Source organism: Lathyrus oleraceus, chromosome 2, assembly GCF_024323335.1.
Source record: "Lathyrus oleraceus cultivar Zhongwan6 chromosome 2, CAAS_Psat_ZW6_1.0, whole genome shotgun sequence".
Lineage (NCBI taxonomy): Eukaryota > Viridiplantae > Streptophyta > Magnoliopsida > Fabales > Fabaceae > Lathyrus > Lathyrus oleraceus.
The window spans coordinates 441,457,284-441,470,867 of record NC_066580.1 but is presented as its reverse complement, the minus strand read 5'-3'; the positions used below and the strand labels follow the sequence as shown (position 1 = coordinate 441,470,867).

At 36.4% G+C, this 13,584-nt stretch overlaps 1 protein-coding gene across 2 annotated transcripts in view; it reads left to right on the top strand.

The window, feature by feature from the left end:
- The window catches only part of LOC127120150 (uncharacterized), a 30,959-nt gene extending 18,204 nt beyond the window's left edge, over positions 1-12,755 (top strand). For both annotated transcript variants that reach the window (XM_051050551.1, XM_051050550.1), the window contains 13 exons: positions 80-340; positions 424-771; positions 4,546-4,958; positions 5,034-5,463; positions 5,964-7,262; positions 7,657-7,917; positions 8,003-8,293; positions 8,371-8,856; positions 9,975-10,406; positions 10,566-10,844; positions 10,960-11,508; positions 11,623-11,832; positions 12,284-12,755. In XM_051050551.1, coding sequence (XP_050906508.1) covers positions 80-340; positions 424-771; positions 4,546-4,958; positions 5,034-5,463; positions 5,964-7,262; positions 7,657-7,917; positions 8,003-8,293; positions 8,371-8,856; positions 9,975-10,406; positions 10,566-10,844; positions 10,960-11,508; positions 11,623-11,832; positions 12,284-12,403 — 5,379 coding nt within the window. In that variant the 3' untranslated portion in view covers positions 12,404-12,755. The remainder of the gene's footprint in view (positions 1-79; positions 341-423; positions 772-4,545; positions 4,959-5,033; positions 5,464-5,963; positions 7,263-7,656; positions 7,918-8,002; positions 8,294-8,370; positions 8,857-9,974; positions 10,407-10,565; positions 10,845-10,959; positions 11,509-11,622; positions 11,833-12,283) is intronic.
- The last annotated feature ends 829 nt before the right edge of the window (positions 12,756-13,584 follow it).

Genomic DNA, 13,584 nt, shown 5'->3' with positions numbered 1-13,584 from the left:
TTCACGTTCAACATCCCCCTCCCAAACCATTTTGTTTGTCAAGATGACATTGAGGATTAACTCTGCTTTCTGTAATTAGGTTGCTTTGGTTATTGAACCCAAGGACAAGGAAGCAAGTGCCATGTACAAACAAGCTTTGGAGCTACTTTCACAAGCTTTAGAGGTGTGGCCAAATGCAAATGTAAAATTTAATTATTTGGAGAAGTTGTTGAGCAGTATACAACCATCTCAAGCAAAAGACCCTCCCACTGCGCTGGCACAGGGTTTGGATGTCATGAACAAAGTTTTAGAGAAACAGCCTCACCTGTTCATAAGAAACAACATTAACCAAATTTCTCAAGTAGGCCTATTATCATGCCATATTTTTGTCTGATTTTCCAAATGCTTCAATGTTTCTAGTGATGTAATTGTTTTTCCTTCCAGATTCTTGAACCATGTTTCAAGCATAAACTTTTAGATGCTGGCAAGTCTTTTTGCTCACTGTTGAGAATGATTTGTGTTGCTTTTCCTCAAGAAGCAGCTTCAACACCTGCTGACGTTAAGCTGTTGTACCAGAAGGTTGACGATTTGATACAAAAGCATGTTTCTACAGTCACAGCTCCTCAAACATCTAGTGATGATAATAATGCCGGTGCAATTAGTTTTTTATTGCTTGTCATTAAAACCTTGACCGAGGTACAGAGGAATTTTATTGATCCTTTAGTTTTGGTTCGCCTTCTTCAGCGGCTGCAACGTGATATGGGTTCATCATCCGGTTCTCATATAAGACAAGTATGTTGAATTTTCCCTTCATGTGTTGCTATTATTAATGTTAGAGATACTTTTAGTAAAGGCATGGCAGCTGGCGCCTGTTCCAGCTGGCGCCCGTGCCAGTTGGCATGCAGTTTGTTTCTGTTATAACAACTCCTTGAATTCAGGAACTATTCCCTTGATTTAAAGGAGTTAGTTAGAAGTTAATTTTGCCTAACTATAACTCTATAAATAGAGTTGAATCTATTGTATTCAGTAATAATAAAATCATAATATTATATTCTGAAATTTCAATATGGTATCAGTTTAGTTCTCCCTCGATTTTAGCATGTATCCATGGCTTTCTCCAATCCACAGCTTTCCCTCTTCTCAAGTTAAACTCTCTCATCTGATCTCTGTAAAACTCTCTCATCTAAACTCTGTAAAGCTTAAAGACAAGAATTTCAAGCAATGGAAACAACAAATTGATGGTGTGATCAGAGGCCACAAATTGCATAGATTCATCACTGATCAATCACAGGTCAAGATCATGTTGCTGATCTTGTCAATCCTTTGATTCTTGAATGGGAACAACATGATGCACTCATACGCACTTGGTTGTTATCAACAATGTCTGCTGTCTGCTTCAATTCTTCTGAAAGCTGTTGATTGTCACTTTTCTTGGGAAGTTTGAGCAAAAATTACAAATGTTTTCACACTTTGCTTAACACCAAGTCGCGTCAGCTGCAATTGGAACTGCGCTGTCTCACTAAAGGTTCTCTCACCATTGAAGAATTCATTCTACATATTTGACAAATTCAAGAATCGCTTCAGTTGACTGGAGTGTTCCTCATCGCAATCTCATTGGGATTGCTCTTGAAGTACTTCCAAAGGATTATAATTTGGTTATTGCAGCTGTTAATAGCAACGATAAACCTTGCACTTGATGAACTTGAAACTTTTCTTGCGCGTGAAATGAAGCTTGAAAAGAACAAGAAAAGTCTTCTTCTTGATGACGTGGCTACAATAAATCTTGCTCAAGATCCTTCTCAAGGTCCGTCTATGGATTCAAGTAATGATGATCATTCTCGTTCGTCTCAAAGACCTAATTTCCTAAACAAAATAAGTCATTTCGCTGTGAATAACGGGTAGTTATGGAAATGGTTATCGCTCATGATGCCAAAGGTTGCTACTACAACAGCACATGCCAAGGTCACTATGCTACTTGGGGTGCACTTCCATTACCAAGGCCTTTGTATTCCCCACAATATGGTGGTAATTTCAACGGCCCTCGTATTGTTTCTAAAATTTTACACAACGACCTCAACAAACTCACATACTTCTCACTATTACTTATCTTCACGTCAACAATCACGGGGTACCTTGATTTAGGTGCTTCACACCATGTAACATCACGGGGTACCTTGATTTAGGTGCTTCACACCATGTAACACCAAGGAAGAGAGAGAAAGATAAGAAATTTGAATCAAGTGAAGTGTATTGAAGATGAAGAAGACAAAATCTTGATTCAAGAAAATGATATAAAGGATAAGTGAAAGACATATTTTTACAATTTATTTAAATGAAGGATATGATATCTCATCATACTCTAGCTGACTCGACATTAGAGAAGAGTATCAAAACTGTAATTACTACTGTCAGATTCAGAAATAAGAGGTAAATAAAAGAAGCGTTGAAAATGATGAATATCAATAAGGCGGCTGGATCAGACAACATATCTATTGAAGTGTGAAAAATTCTTGGAGATAGAGGCATTAAGTTGCTAACCAACTCTTTAAAGAAATTATGAGGTTAAAGTAAAAGCCAGATGAATGGATATACAAAATTGTTCAAATTATAGAGGAATTAAACTTATGAGACTTACTATGAAGTTATGGGAAATAGTGATTGAACAGAGATTAAGAAAAGAGAGTCAAGTCACTGAAAACCTGGTTTTATGCCTGAGAGGTCGACCATGAAAGCAATCTATCTACAATGACGTGTGATGGAGCAGTATTCGGATGGACCAACAAGACTTGCTCTTAATTCTTATTGACTTGGAGAAGACATATGATAAAGTGCCTAGAGAGTTTTTGTGGAAAACCCTAACAAATGAAACTTACACAACAAACTCCATTTTCATAAATAAGATTCATGGTATCCTTCTTTATATTAATAGTAATTCTTCAGAATTTGAACACAAAAAGGTCGATTTGATAGAAAATTATTATTAACTGAAATTGGATTTTTTAAAAATTTAATCAGTAAATTTTCGGAAAAATTAGTATCTTAATTTTGACGGATTTTATTTATTTCCAGAACATGAACAAGTAAAAATCTATTCCGAAGAAAAAAAAAGAAAAAGAAACTTCTTATTCGAAGCAATTCGGATTGAGCAAGAAGAAAGGAGTTAGGATTGCATATATTCGAGCTATTCAAGATATGTATGAAGGGGTATCGACTAATGTGCGAACACATAGTGGATAAGCAAACTTTTTACTTTAATTTTGAATGTACTCACGAAACACATTCCAGAGATAGGACCGATATGCATACTTTTTGCAGATGACATAGTCCTATTTGGAGAGTCAAAGAGGATTTAAATGAGAGTTTGGAGACTTAAGGTCGAGCTTTAGAAACACATGGATTTCACCTAAGTAGAAGTAAGGTGGAGTATAAGGAATGTATGTTCAAAAAAAGAATAAGCGTTTCTAACCTAGAGGTGAAAGTTGGAGACCATATTATCGCACAAGTCTCGCAGTTTAAATATCTTGGGTCCGTAATACAAAACGATGGAGAAATAGAAGGGGATGTAAACCATCAAATTCAAGTTGGGTGGTTGAAATGGATGAGTTCTTCAAGGATTTTATAGGACAAAAAGATACCACTTAAGTTGAAGGGAAATTTTTATCGGACTGTGGTAAACCTGCGATGTTGTACGGAATAAAATGTTGGATTGTTAAGAATCAACATGAGAATAAAGTAAGTGTAGCAGAGATAAGGATGTTACATTGGATGTGTGACAAGACTAGACACGATATGATTAGAAATGACAATATTAGAGTGTTGGGGTAGTACCTATAGTAGAAAAGACGGTGGAAAATAGATTTAAGTGGTTTGTGCATGTAGAGAGAAGACCTTTAGATTCTGTGATAAAGATAGTAGATCAGATTGAGAGGAGTCAAACAACTAGACTATAAAAGAAGTTATTAAGATATCAAGATTAACGATTTGGATAGATGGATGGTCCTGAATAAAACATTATGGCAGAAGTTGGACCATGTAGCCGACCGTACTTAGTGGGATAAGGTATAATAGTTCTTGTATATTAGAGCTTATCACTAATTCAGTAGACTCTAGGTACTAATCAACTTAGTCTATATCAGATAATGCACCACTCTCGTCATGCCGTTCCAATTTTCCTCTTCAAGATTCGTGCTGATTTCTTTTTTCATCTTTTAAATACTCATATAAAGTTTTATGGTTCATTTTGGTAATACCTTCCCTGCGATCTGACTTTCATAGGTAAGCACAGAAATGTGATCTGTACATTGGTTTAAAACAAAGACATGTTGATTCTATTAACTATATATAATATACGTTTTTTTTTAAGGTAATGCAACCTTTTCCTATGCTCTTTTGATGTCCCCTCAATGTTTTTTTTCTTTGACAGTAATGACTACATGTTAAATCAAGTCTATTGAAGTCATTTCATTGTTATTTATAACATATTTTGCCTGATTACATGATATGTTTTTGGTTTTCAATTTTAATCTATGCCAACATTGCTTGACTAATTTTGTCCAATTTTAATAGGGTCAAAGAACTGATCCAGATTCAGCAGTCACATCTTCTCGTCAAGGTGTTGATGTTGGAGCAGTTATTTCAAATCTAAAATCGATCTTAAAACTTATCACAGAAAGAGTGATGATTGTTCCTGAGTGCAAGCGATCTGTATCTCAAATATTGAATGCTTTACTCTCAGAGAAAGGTATTGATGCTAGTGTACTTCTGTGCATACTTGATGTGATTAAAGGGTGGATTGAAGATGATTTCACTAAACAAGGAACTTCAGTCACAACAAGTACCTTTCTCACTCCAAAGGAGATAGTTTCTTTTCTTCAGAAGCTTTCACAAGTTGATAAACAAAATTTCACAGCAAGTCATCTGGATGAATGGGACCGGAAATATCTTGAACTTCTTTTTGGGATTTGTTCTGATTCAGATAAGTAAGTAAAGCATCTTAAGTATATTTTGTTATGCTTGAATTGTATTGTTTTTTATTAATTTTTATTGGTTTCCAGGTACCCTTTATCCTTGCGTCAAGAGGTTTTCCAGAAGGTAGAAAGGATGTTTATGCTTGGTTTACGAGCTAGAGATCCTGACATTAGGATGAAGTTCTTCTCTCTGTATCATGAGTCTCTTGGGAAAACTCTTTTCACCAGGCTTCAATTCATCATCCAAGTTCAAGACTGGGGAGCTTTGAGTGATGTCTTCTGGCTCAAACAAGGTCTTGATCTTCTCTTGGCAATATTAGTTGATGATAAACCTATTACACTAGCTCCAAACTCTGCCAGGGTTCAACCACTTCTGGTATCCAGCTCTCTTCTTGAAACATCTGGAATGCAGCACAAGGTTAATGATACATCTGAAGGAGCTGAGGATGCACCACTAACATTTGAGACCCTTGTGGTTAAGCATACTCAGTTTCTTAACAGTATGAGCAAACTCGAGGTAAACCACTTGTTTTTTAGTTTTTTCTTTTCAGTTCAATGATTGACTGTCATATTTGAGGTTTTTCTACTATATTTTTAATTTTCTTACCCAGGTTATTATGTTACTACTTACATCAAAAATGTGTTAACAGATGCCGGTGGCACACTTGTACAGTTGTACTATGTGGAGAACATGTCATATATTTATAGAATACTTTATGATGATACACAAATCTTAATATTGTATGCTATTCACAGTAAGACTGTATATATATTTATGAAGGGAGCAGAGTCGAAACACATACTTTAAGGATGAAATCAGGAACTGCCTAAAATTATCTATGTAAAAACTATCAAAACTTAGCAAAAAATAAAAGGAAACAATATGGTATTACATAGAAAAAGTCAAACTTTTTTTTTGCCTTTGAGTTTGACAAGTTGTTGATAAGTTTTCTGCATTGCAGTTAGTGGAAGGCATTTTACAGTTTTGTACTTATACAACGATAACAAATTTTTCAGGTGGTCGATCTATTAACTCCGTTGAGAGAATTGGCCCACACAGATGCTAATGTTGCATACCATTTGTGGGTTCTGGTATTTCCAATTGTCTGGGTTACATTACATAAAGAAGAACAAGTACAACTTGCTAAACCTATGATTACACTTCTGTCTAAAGATTACCATAAGAGGCAGCAAGCCAGCAGGCCAAATGTTGTGCAGGCACTATTAGAAGGGCTTCAGTTGAGCCATCCTCAACCTAGAATGCCGAGCGAGCTCATTAAATATATTGGGAAGACATATAATGCATGGCACATTGCATTGGCTTTGCTGGAAAGTCATGTTATGCTGTTCCCGAATGATTCCAAATGCTGTGAGTCTCTGGCTGAGCTCTATCGATTGCTAAATGAAGAGGATATGAGATGCGGGCTTTGGAAGAAGAGGTCAATCACTGCTGAAACCAGGGCAGGGCTCTCTCTTGTTCAGCATGGTTACTGGCAACGTGCTCAAAGTCTCTTTTATCAAGCCATGGTGAAGGCAACTCAAGGAACATATAACAACACTGTACCCAAGGCCGAGATGTGTCTATGGGAAGAGCAATGGCTATGCTGTGCCAGTCAACTTAGTCAATGGGATGCACTGGTAGAATTTGGCAAGAGTGTTGATAATTATGAAATTCTGCTCGATAGTCTATGGAAATTGCCTGATTGGACATATATGAAGGAGCAAGTTATTCCTAAAGCTCAAGTAGAAGAGACTCCGAAACTTCGTTTGATTCAAGCATACTTTGCTCTTCATGAAAAAAATACGAATGGAGTGGGGGATGCTGAGAACATGGTGGGTAAAGGGGTTGATCTTGCTTTAGAACAATGGTGGCAGCTGCCAGAAATGTCTGTTCATTCCAGGATCCCCCTTCTGCAGCAATTCCAACAATTAGTTGAAGTTCAAGAGTCAGCTAGGGTCCTAATAGATATTTCTAATGGAAATAAACTCTCTGGGAATTCAGCTGTTGGCGTGCAAGGAAACCTTTATGCTGATCTGAAGGATATCCTTGAAACATGGAGGTTAAGAACTCCAAATGAATGGGATAACATGTCTGTTTGGTATGATTTGCTGCAGTGGAGGAATGATACATACAACTCTGTCATCGAAGCTTTCAAAGATTTTAGCACCACAAATTCGGCACTTCATCATCTTGGATACCGTGACAAAGCTTGGACTGTCAACAGGCTTGCTCATATTGCCCGCAAACAAGGCCTATTTGAAGTTTGTGTCAACGTACTCGAAAAATTATATGGATACTCAACCATGGAAGTACAGGTATGATGATAACTACCTCTGTTGTGAACTTCTGGTTAAAGGTTTCACAGAGAACTGCTTATTTTTTCTATTATGTCAATCTATTCAAGTCTTTTGAATTATAGATGAGGCTAGTCTTTAGTGTGATTTGACTTCACCACCATCTTTTGGGTGGTTCTTCTGATACATTCTGGACCTTATCATTATCAAATGCCAAGTATTGGTTTTGATTAATCTGAACAGTATTTGTAAATTAGTGTCGTACTTCACAATATTTGTGTTTATACTCATACAGAAATAGTATTATCATACCTGTGTTTTTTCTTGATCTTGCATTATTTTTAACTACAGCAAGCTCTGCTGTCTGGGAACATCTGTTAAGTGTATCTGATCTTTTTCTTTTATGTATTTACAGGAAGCATTTGTTAAGATAGCTGAGCAGGCAAAGGCATATTTAGAAACAAAAGGAGAAGTTACGGCCGGTCTTAATTTGATCAATAGCACTAATCTGGAGTACTTTCCTGCAAAGCACAAGGCTGAAATTTTCCGGCTGAAAGGGGACTTCTTCTTAAAGTTGAATGACTCTGAGAATGCAAATCTTGCTTATTCAAATGCAATTAGTCTCTTTAAAAACCTGCCTAAGGGATGGATAAGTTGGGGAAACTATTGTGAATCGGTATCCACTATCATACTTTTCATGCTTTTACTTTTTATTACCATTAACTTGAACTTGATACTTATTCACCATCAACTATGAATAGGCTTACAAAGAATCTAATGAAGAAGTTTGGTTGGAATATGCTGTCAGCTGCTTCTTGCAAGGTATAAAATTTGGCGTGTCCAATTCAAGAAGCCATTTAGCTCGTGTTCTTTATCTTCTTAGTTTTGATACTCCTAATGAGCCTGTCGGAAGGGCATTTGATAAGTACTATGAACACATTCCACATTGGGTTTGGTTGTCTTGGATTCCACAACTCTTGCTCTCCCTTCAGAGGACAGAAGCTCCTCACTGTAAACTTGTTCTTCTGAAGATTGCAACCTTGTATCCTCAAGTAAGTGTTATTTTTTTCCCATTGCAAATTATATGGATCCCAAATTTTTATCTCGAGTTTCTTCTCCCGAATGTCAGGCTCTTTATTATTGGCTGCGCACATACTTGCTGGAACGACGTGATGTTGCCAATAAATCTGAAAATGGAAGAATAGCAATGGCTCAGCAAAGAGCACAGCAAAGTGTTTCTGGTACTGGTGGAGGTTCTCATGGTGGTATTGCTGATGGAAATACAAGAGTGCAAGGTCCAGGTGGGAGTACCTTATCATCTGATAATCAAGCTCACCAAGGCTCCCAGTCCACTGGTGGAATTGGATCTCATGATGGTGGAAACTCGCATGGGCAAGAACCTGAAAGGTCCACCAGTGCAGAAAGCAACATTCACAATGCAAATGACCAACGATCGCAGCAAGGTTCTGCAAGCCTCAGTGAAGGTGATCAGAACACTTTAAGGCGTGCTGGGGCATTGGGTTTTGTGGCTTCAGCTGCCAGTGCCTTTGATGCTGCAAAGGATATAATGGAGGCTCTTAGGGGAAAGCACGCCAATTTGGCCAGTGAACTTGAGGTGATTTTATTAAGACTTTTTTATTTGCTTTTGTATAACTAATAGGAAATCTATACAGCCTCACCCTCTCCACCCGACCACCACTTCTCCTGGCTCCATACTTAAATGGTCTGCTCTCAGTCTCAGAATTGAACTATATTATTTCTGGTATAGGCGGTAGTATCTAGGCCTGTTCATGATTCACTCAAAAACCAAACCAAACCAAATGTAAACTGCACTGAACCATTACTAAATAAACCAAACTTTTAATTAAAGTTTTCAAACTGAACTGTCATGTTGATTAGGTTTATTAACTGCACATTTCTAGGAGTTCAGTTTGGTGAGCTTTAATAAACCAAACCAGCTTGGTTTGTGTTTTTCTGAGTGAATAACCATTCTGACATCTCCTTTGTTAACAGCCACAAACGGCTGATTTTGAATTTTATCTACCTAATTTTCTATATCCGCTAAACCTAATTTAGAAAGTATAAACCTTTAATCTCTTTTAAGGTGTGCATTCAAAATTTAGAAGAAATGCCATTATTATTTATTGAAACATTATTTTTTATGCTGTTAGAGGTTTCATATGCAATAAAAGTAAAGTAAGATAATTTATCAACAAATAAATACCAAATGATAAGAGCAAACTAAAAAAAGGTAATAATTGGTGGCCCTAGGACTAGAACTAGTAGCACTTGGGATAAACTATGAAACGGCTGTATGCATTTATTGAATGGACCTAGGAATCTGTATAGCAGACATTGGCGTTGTTGATAATTGAGATGTCACATTGATTAAGGATATGGTCACAGTATATTCCTTATAAGGCTTGGAAAATCTTCACCTCAAGAGCTAACTTTTTGGATTTATACCCAGCTCTAATTCTAAGATATAACAACTCTAAGAACACATGCACATGCCCATGAAAAGGAGGGGTATATTTAGTGTATACTTGTTAAATACTTCCCGGCAGCTCATCTTTCATGTTTGTTGGCAATAAGTAGTATTTTATCAATTAAACTACCACCAATCCGCCATGCATAAAAATGATTTGTATATATGGTGTGAATTGCACCAGTCTATCTGAGAATAAGATTTAAACCACGTCCTTCCTAAACTAGATTACGGTTCTTTTTCAGGTTCTATTAACAGAAATTGGTTCAAGGTTTGTTACTCTGCCTGAGGAGAGGCTTTTGGCTGTGGTTAACGCTTTGCTCCACCGCTGCTACAAATATCCAACAGCTACAACTGCAGAAGTTCCTCAATCTCTCAAGAAAGAGCTCTCAGGTGTTTGCAGGGCTTGCTTTTCAGCAGACGCTGTAAATAAGCATGTTGATTTTGTTAGGGAATACAAACAGGATTTTGAACGTGATCTTGATCCAGAAAGCACTGCCACTTTCCCATCTACCCTCTCTCAACTGACTGAGAGGTTGAAACACTGGAAGAATGTACTTCAAAGTAATGTTGAGGACAGGTTTCCAGCAGTATTAAAGCTAGAAGAAGAGAGTAGGGTATTGCGGGACTTCCATGTTGTTGATGTTGAAGTTCCAGGGCAGTATTTCACTGATCAGGTGATTACTTTTGAATTTATTTTTTCAAACAATGCCAAGACCTTAAAAGTTTATTTGTTTGATATTATCGGATTGATTGGGATAAAATAACTTGTAGTTAACCTGAGTTTATGGTGCCTCCTATACTTATTCTCATTTATTCATTTTACCATGTTTCAGGAAATTACACCTGATCATACTGTGAAGTTGGATAGGGTTGCAGCTGATATTCCAATTGTGCGGAGGCATGGGAGCAGTTTTCGGCGTCTGACTCTAATTGGTTCTGATGGTTCCCAACGCCATTTTATTGTACAGACGTCTTTGACTCCCAATGCCCGAAGTGATGAGCGCATATTACAGCTCTTCCGTGTGATGAACCAAATGTTTGAGAAGCACAAGGAATCGAGACGCCGTCACATATGCATTCACACACCAATAATTATTCCTGTTTGGTCTCAGGTTAGAACAATTTTCATTAAGCACAGTGTTTCTTGTTTTTCTTTTTATGTTCATTCACCGGTCATTGCCTACTTATAAAAGGTTCCACTAATCTTGCTTGAAAAATTATGGTCAGGTTCGCATGGTAGAAGATGATTTGATGTACAGTACTTTCCTTGAGGTCTATGAGAACCATTGTTCTAGAAACGACCGAGAAGCAGACCTTCCAATAACCTATTTCAAGGAGCAGTTGAATCAGGCTATATCTGGGCAAATATCCCCAGAAGCTGTTGTTGATCTTCGTCTGCAAGCCTATAACGAAATAACAAAAAATCTTGTTAATGACAACATCTTTTCACAGTACATGTACAAAACCCTACCCAGTGGCAACCATACGTGGGCTTTCAAGAAGCAATTTGCCATCCAGTTGGCTCTTTCAAGTTTCATGTCCTTTATGCTACAAATTGGTGGGAGGTCTCCCAACAAAATTTTGTTTGCAAAGAACACTGGAAAAATATTTCAAACTGATTTTCATCCTGCATATGATGCAAATGGACTGATCGAGTTTAATGAGCCAGTCCCATTCAGGCTAACAAGGAATATGCAAGCATTCTTCTCCCATGGAGTCGAAGGCCTTATTGTATCTTCGATGTGTGCAGCTGCACAGGCTGTGGCTTCACCTAAAGTGAGAACTTATATGACACACACAGTATATAAACCTAGATGCTTTAGTTATTTTAATGTTAGTCATACAATGCATGACATACGACTGATTTGTTCTTAAACTGCTGTGTTGCAGCAAAGTCAACATCTATGGCATCATCTAGCAATGTTTTTCCGAGATGAGCTACTGTCTTGGTCTTGGAGAAGACCACTTGGGATGCCCATGGCCCCTATGGCTGCAGGCGGTACCATGAGTCCTGTTGACTTTAAACAAAAGGTTATGACAAATGTGGAACATGTCGTTGCAAGGGTTAAGGGAATAGCACCGCAGAATTTTTCTGACGAGGTGAGTAACTAAAATATTGTGCCATTGTTTATTTTTCTAAATTTTTATGCATTGTTCTAATATGATTGGAAATAATAAGACCAGATTTCCATTTTTATTGCTAATTAGTGGAGATAAATGGTTATATAACAAATTTCCAAGACATTTATGCGCTGTTCTACCAAAAATTCAACGATCCAGTTTGATCTTCTGGACAAATCTTTTTAAAATAAGGGGATGATTTTTTTTAATCTTTTTAAAATAAACTCTACTGTACAAGTTTCTGTCTCCTTCTCTTGTCTTGCCACTTTCAGTTCATTGATTGATACTTATCCTTTTTTTCTTTTCCAAATTTCTCACTCCTTTATTGACCAACATGTTTGCCATTTCATGTTCTGAAGTACATCACAATTAACATGGTAGATTAGATTATACATTGTCTAGTATTTACCTTTAATTGATGTTGATATAGGAGGAGAATGTCATGGAGCCACCCCAATCTGTACAGCGGGGTGTTACTGAGTTGGTTGAAGCTGCCTTAAACCCAAGGAACTTGTGCATGATGGATCCGACATGGCATCCCTGGTTCTAAGATATATCTAGCAGTACTGTCTGTGTACATATGTGTACATATTCCAGCTAATGTGAGCAATACTAGTATTAATTGAAACCCAAGGGTGAATCTGAAACTTGGGTCCCTATTTTTAAGGGTTAGAATCCGCTGTAGAACATTAATTACAGGAATATGACTGAGTAGGTAGGTAGAGATCATTGTTTTGTGGAAATGTAGTGGGGTTTTACCCTTTTTGATGTGTATAATTTGAATGATTGCTTACTCTAGTAAAGAACACTATGCTTATACCTATATGGCATGCATAAACATGGATGACCCTGTGATTTTGACTTCCCAACATGAATATATAAAATTATGCTCTTATTTTTTATTTTTTTTCATTTAAAAAATAAATAAAATCAACAATAATTTGTTGATGACAAAAGCTCTTTAAAAATTATTTTCAATTGAAAATTAAAGGAAGTCAATATAATCTGTCTTGTTATATAGCAGTAGATTATAAATAAATTTAGAATATTTGTAACATAATGTTAAACTTCTTTCGGGAGATGCAACTTTAAAGTTTGATTTTGATTCAACAATCACAACATTTCTAAGGTGGTTGAATTCTTTAAATTGAATTTCAATCAAGTGAATGATCCATCTTTCAATATTAAACTAAAATCCTAAATTTGAGATGATAGGTCTTTCATAAAGGTTTTATTTTATAAACTGAATCTTCATATTCAATTCATTCATCTGTTATTTGCCATTTTACTTGCAACTACATTTTTGGGTTTGAGGGCATTACCTTATCCATTCTACGGGGTGTGAGTGAATATTTTGGAATCTGATTTTGTTCTTTCCTATTTTGGAGATGTATCTTCGGATGCACTTAATAAAGAGTTTGGCAAGTGAGTCACATTTTATTTGGGTAATTTTTTTTTAAGAGACACATATTTAGAATCAACACTATATAGTATTTTCAATATACACATAAAGAATGTGGCAAGTGAGTCATCCTTAATTAACTAAATTAATTCAATGATATTTATGGAGATAAATGGCGAAAAAATAAATGAAACAACACTTTCATATTCTTCTTGATCAAAGATAACTATTCTATCAAAATTCTTAAAAAAAATTTCATTCATTCTCAATCAATTTTTGCACTCCAAAATATCATATTTGTGTTTGATCACATCAATAATTTCAAGTGA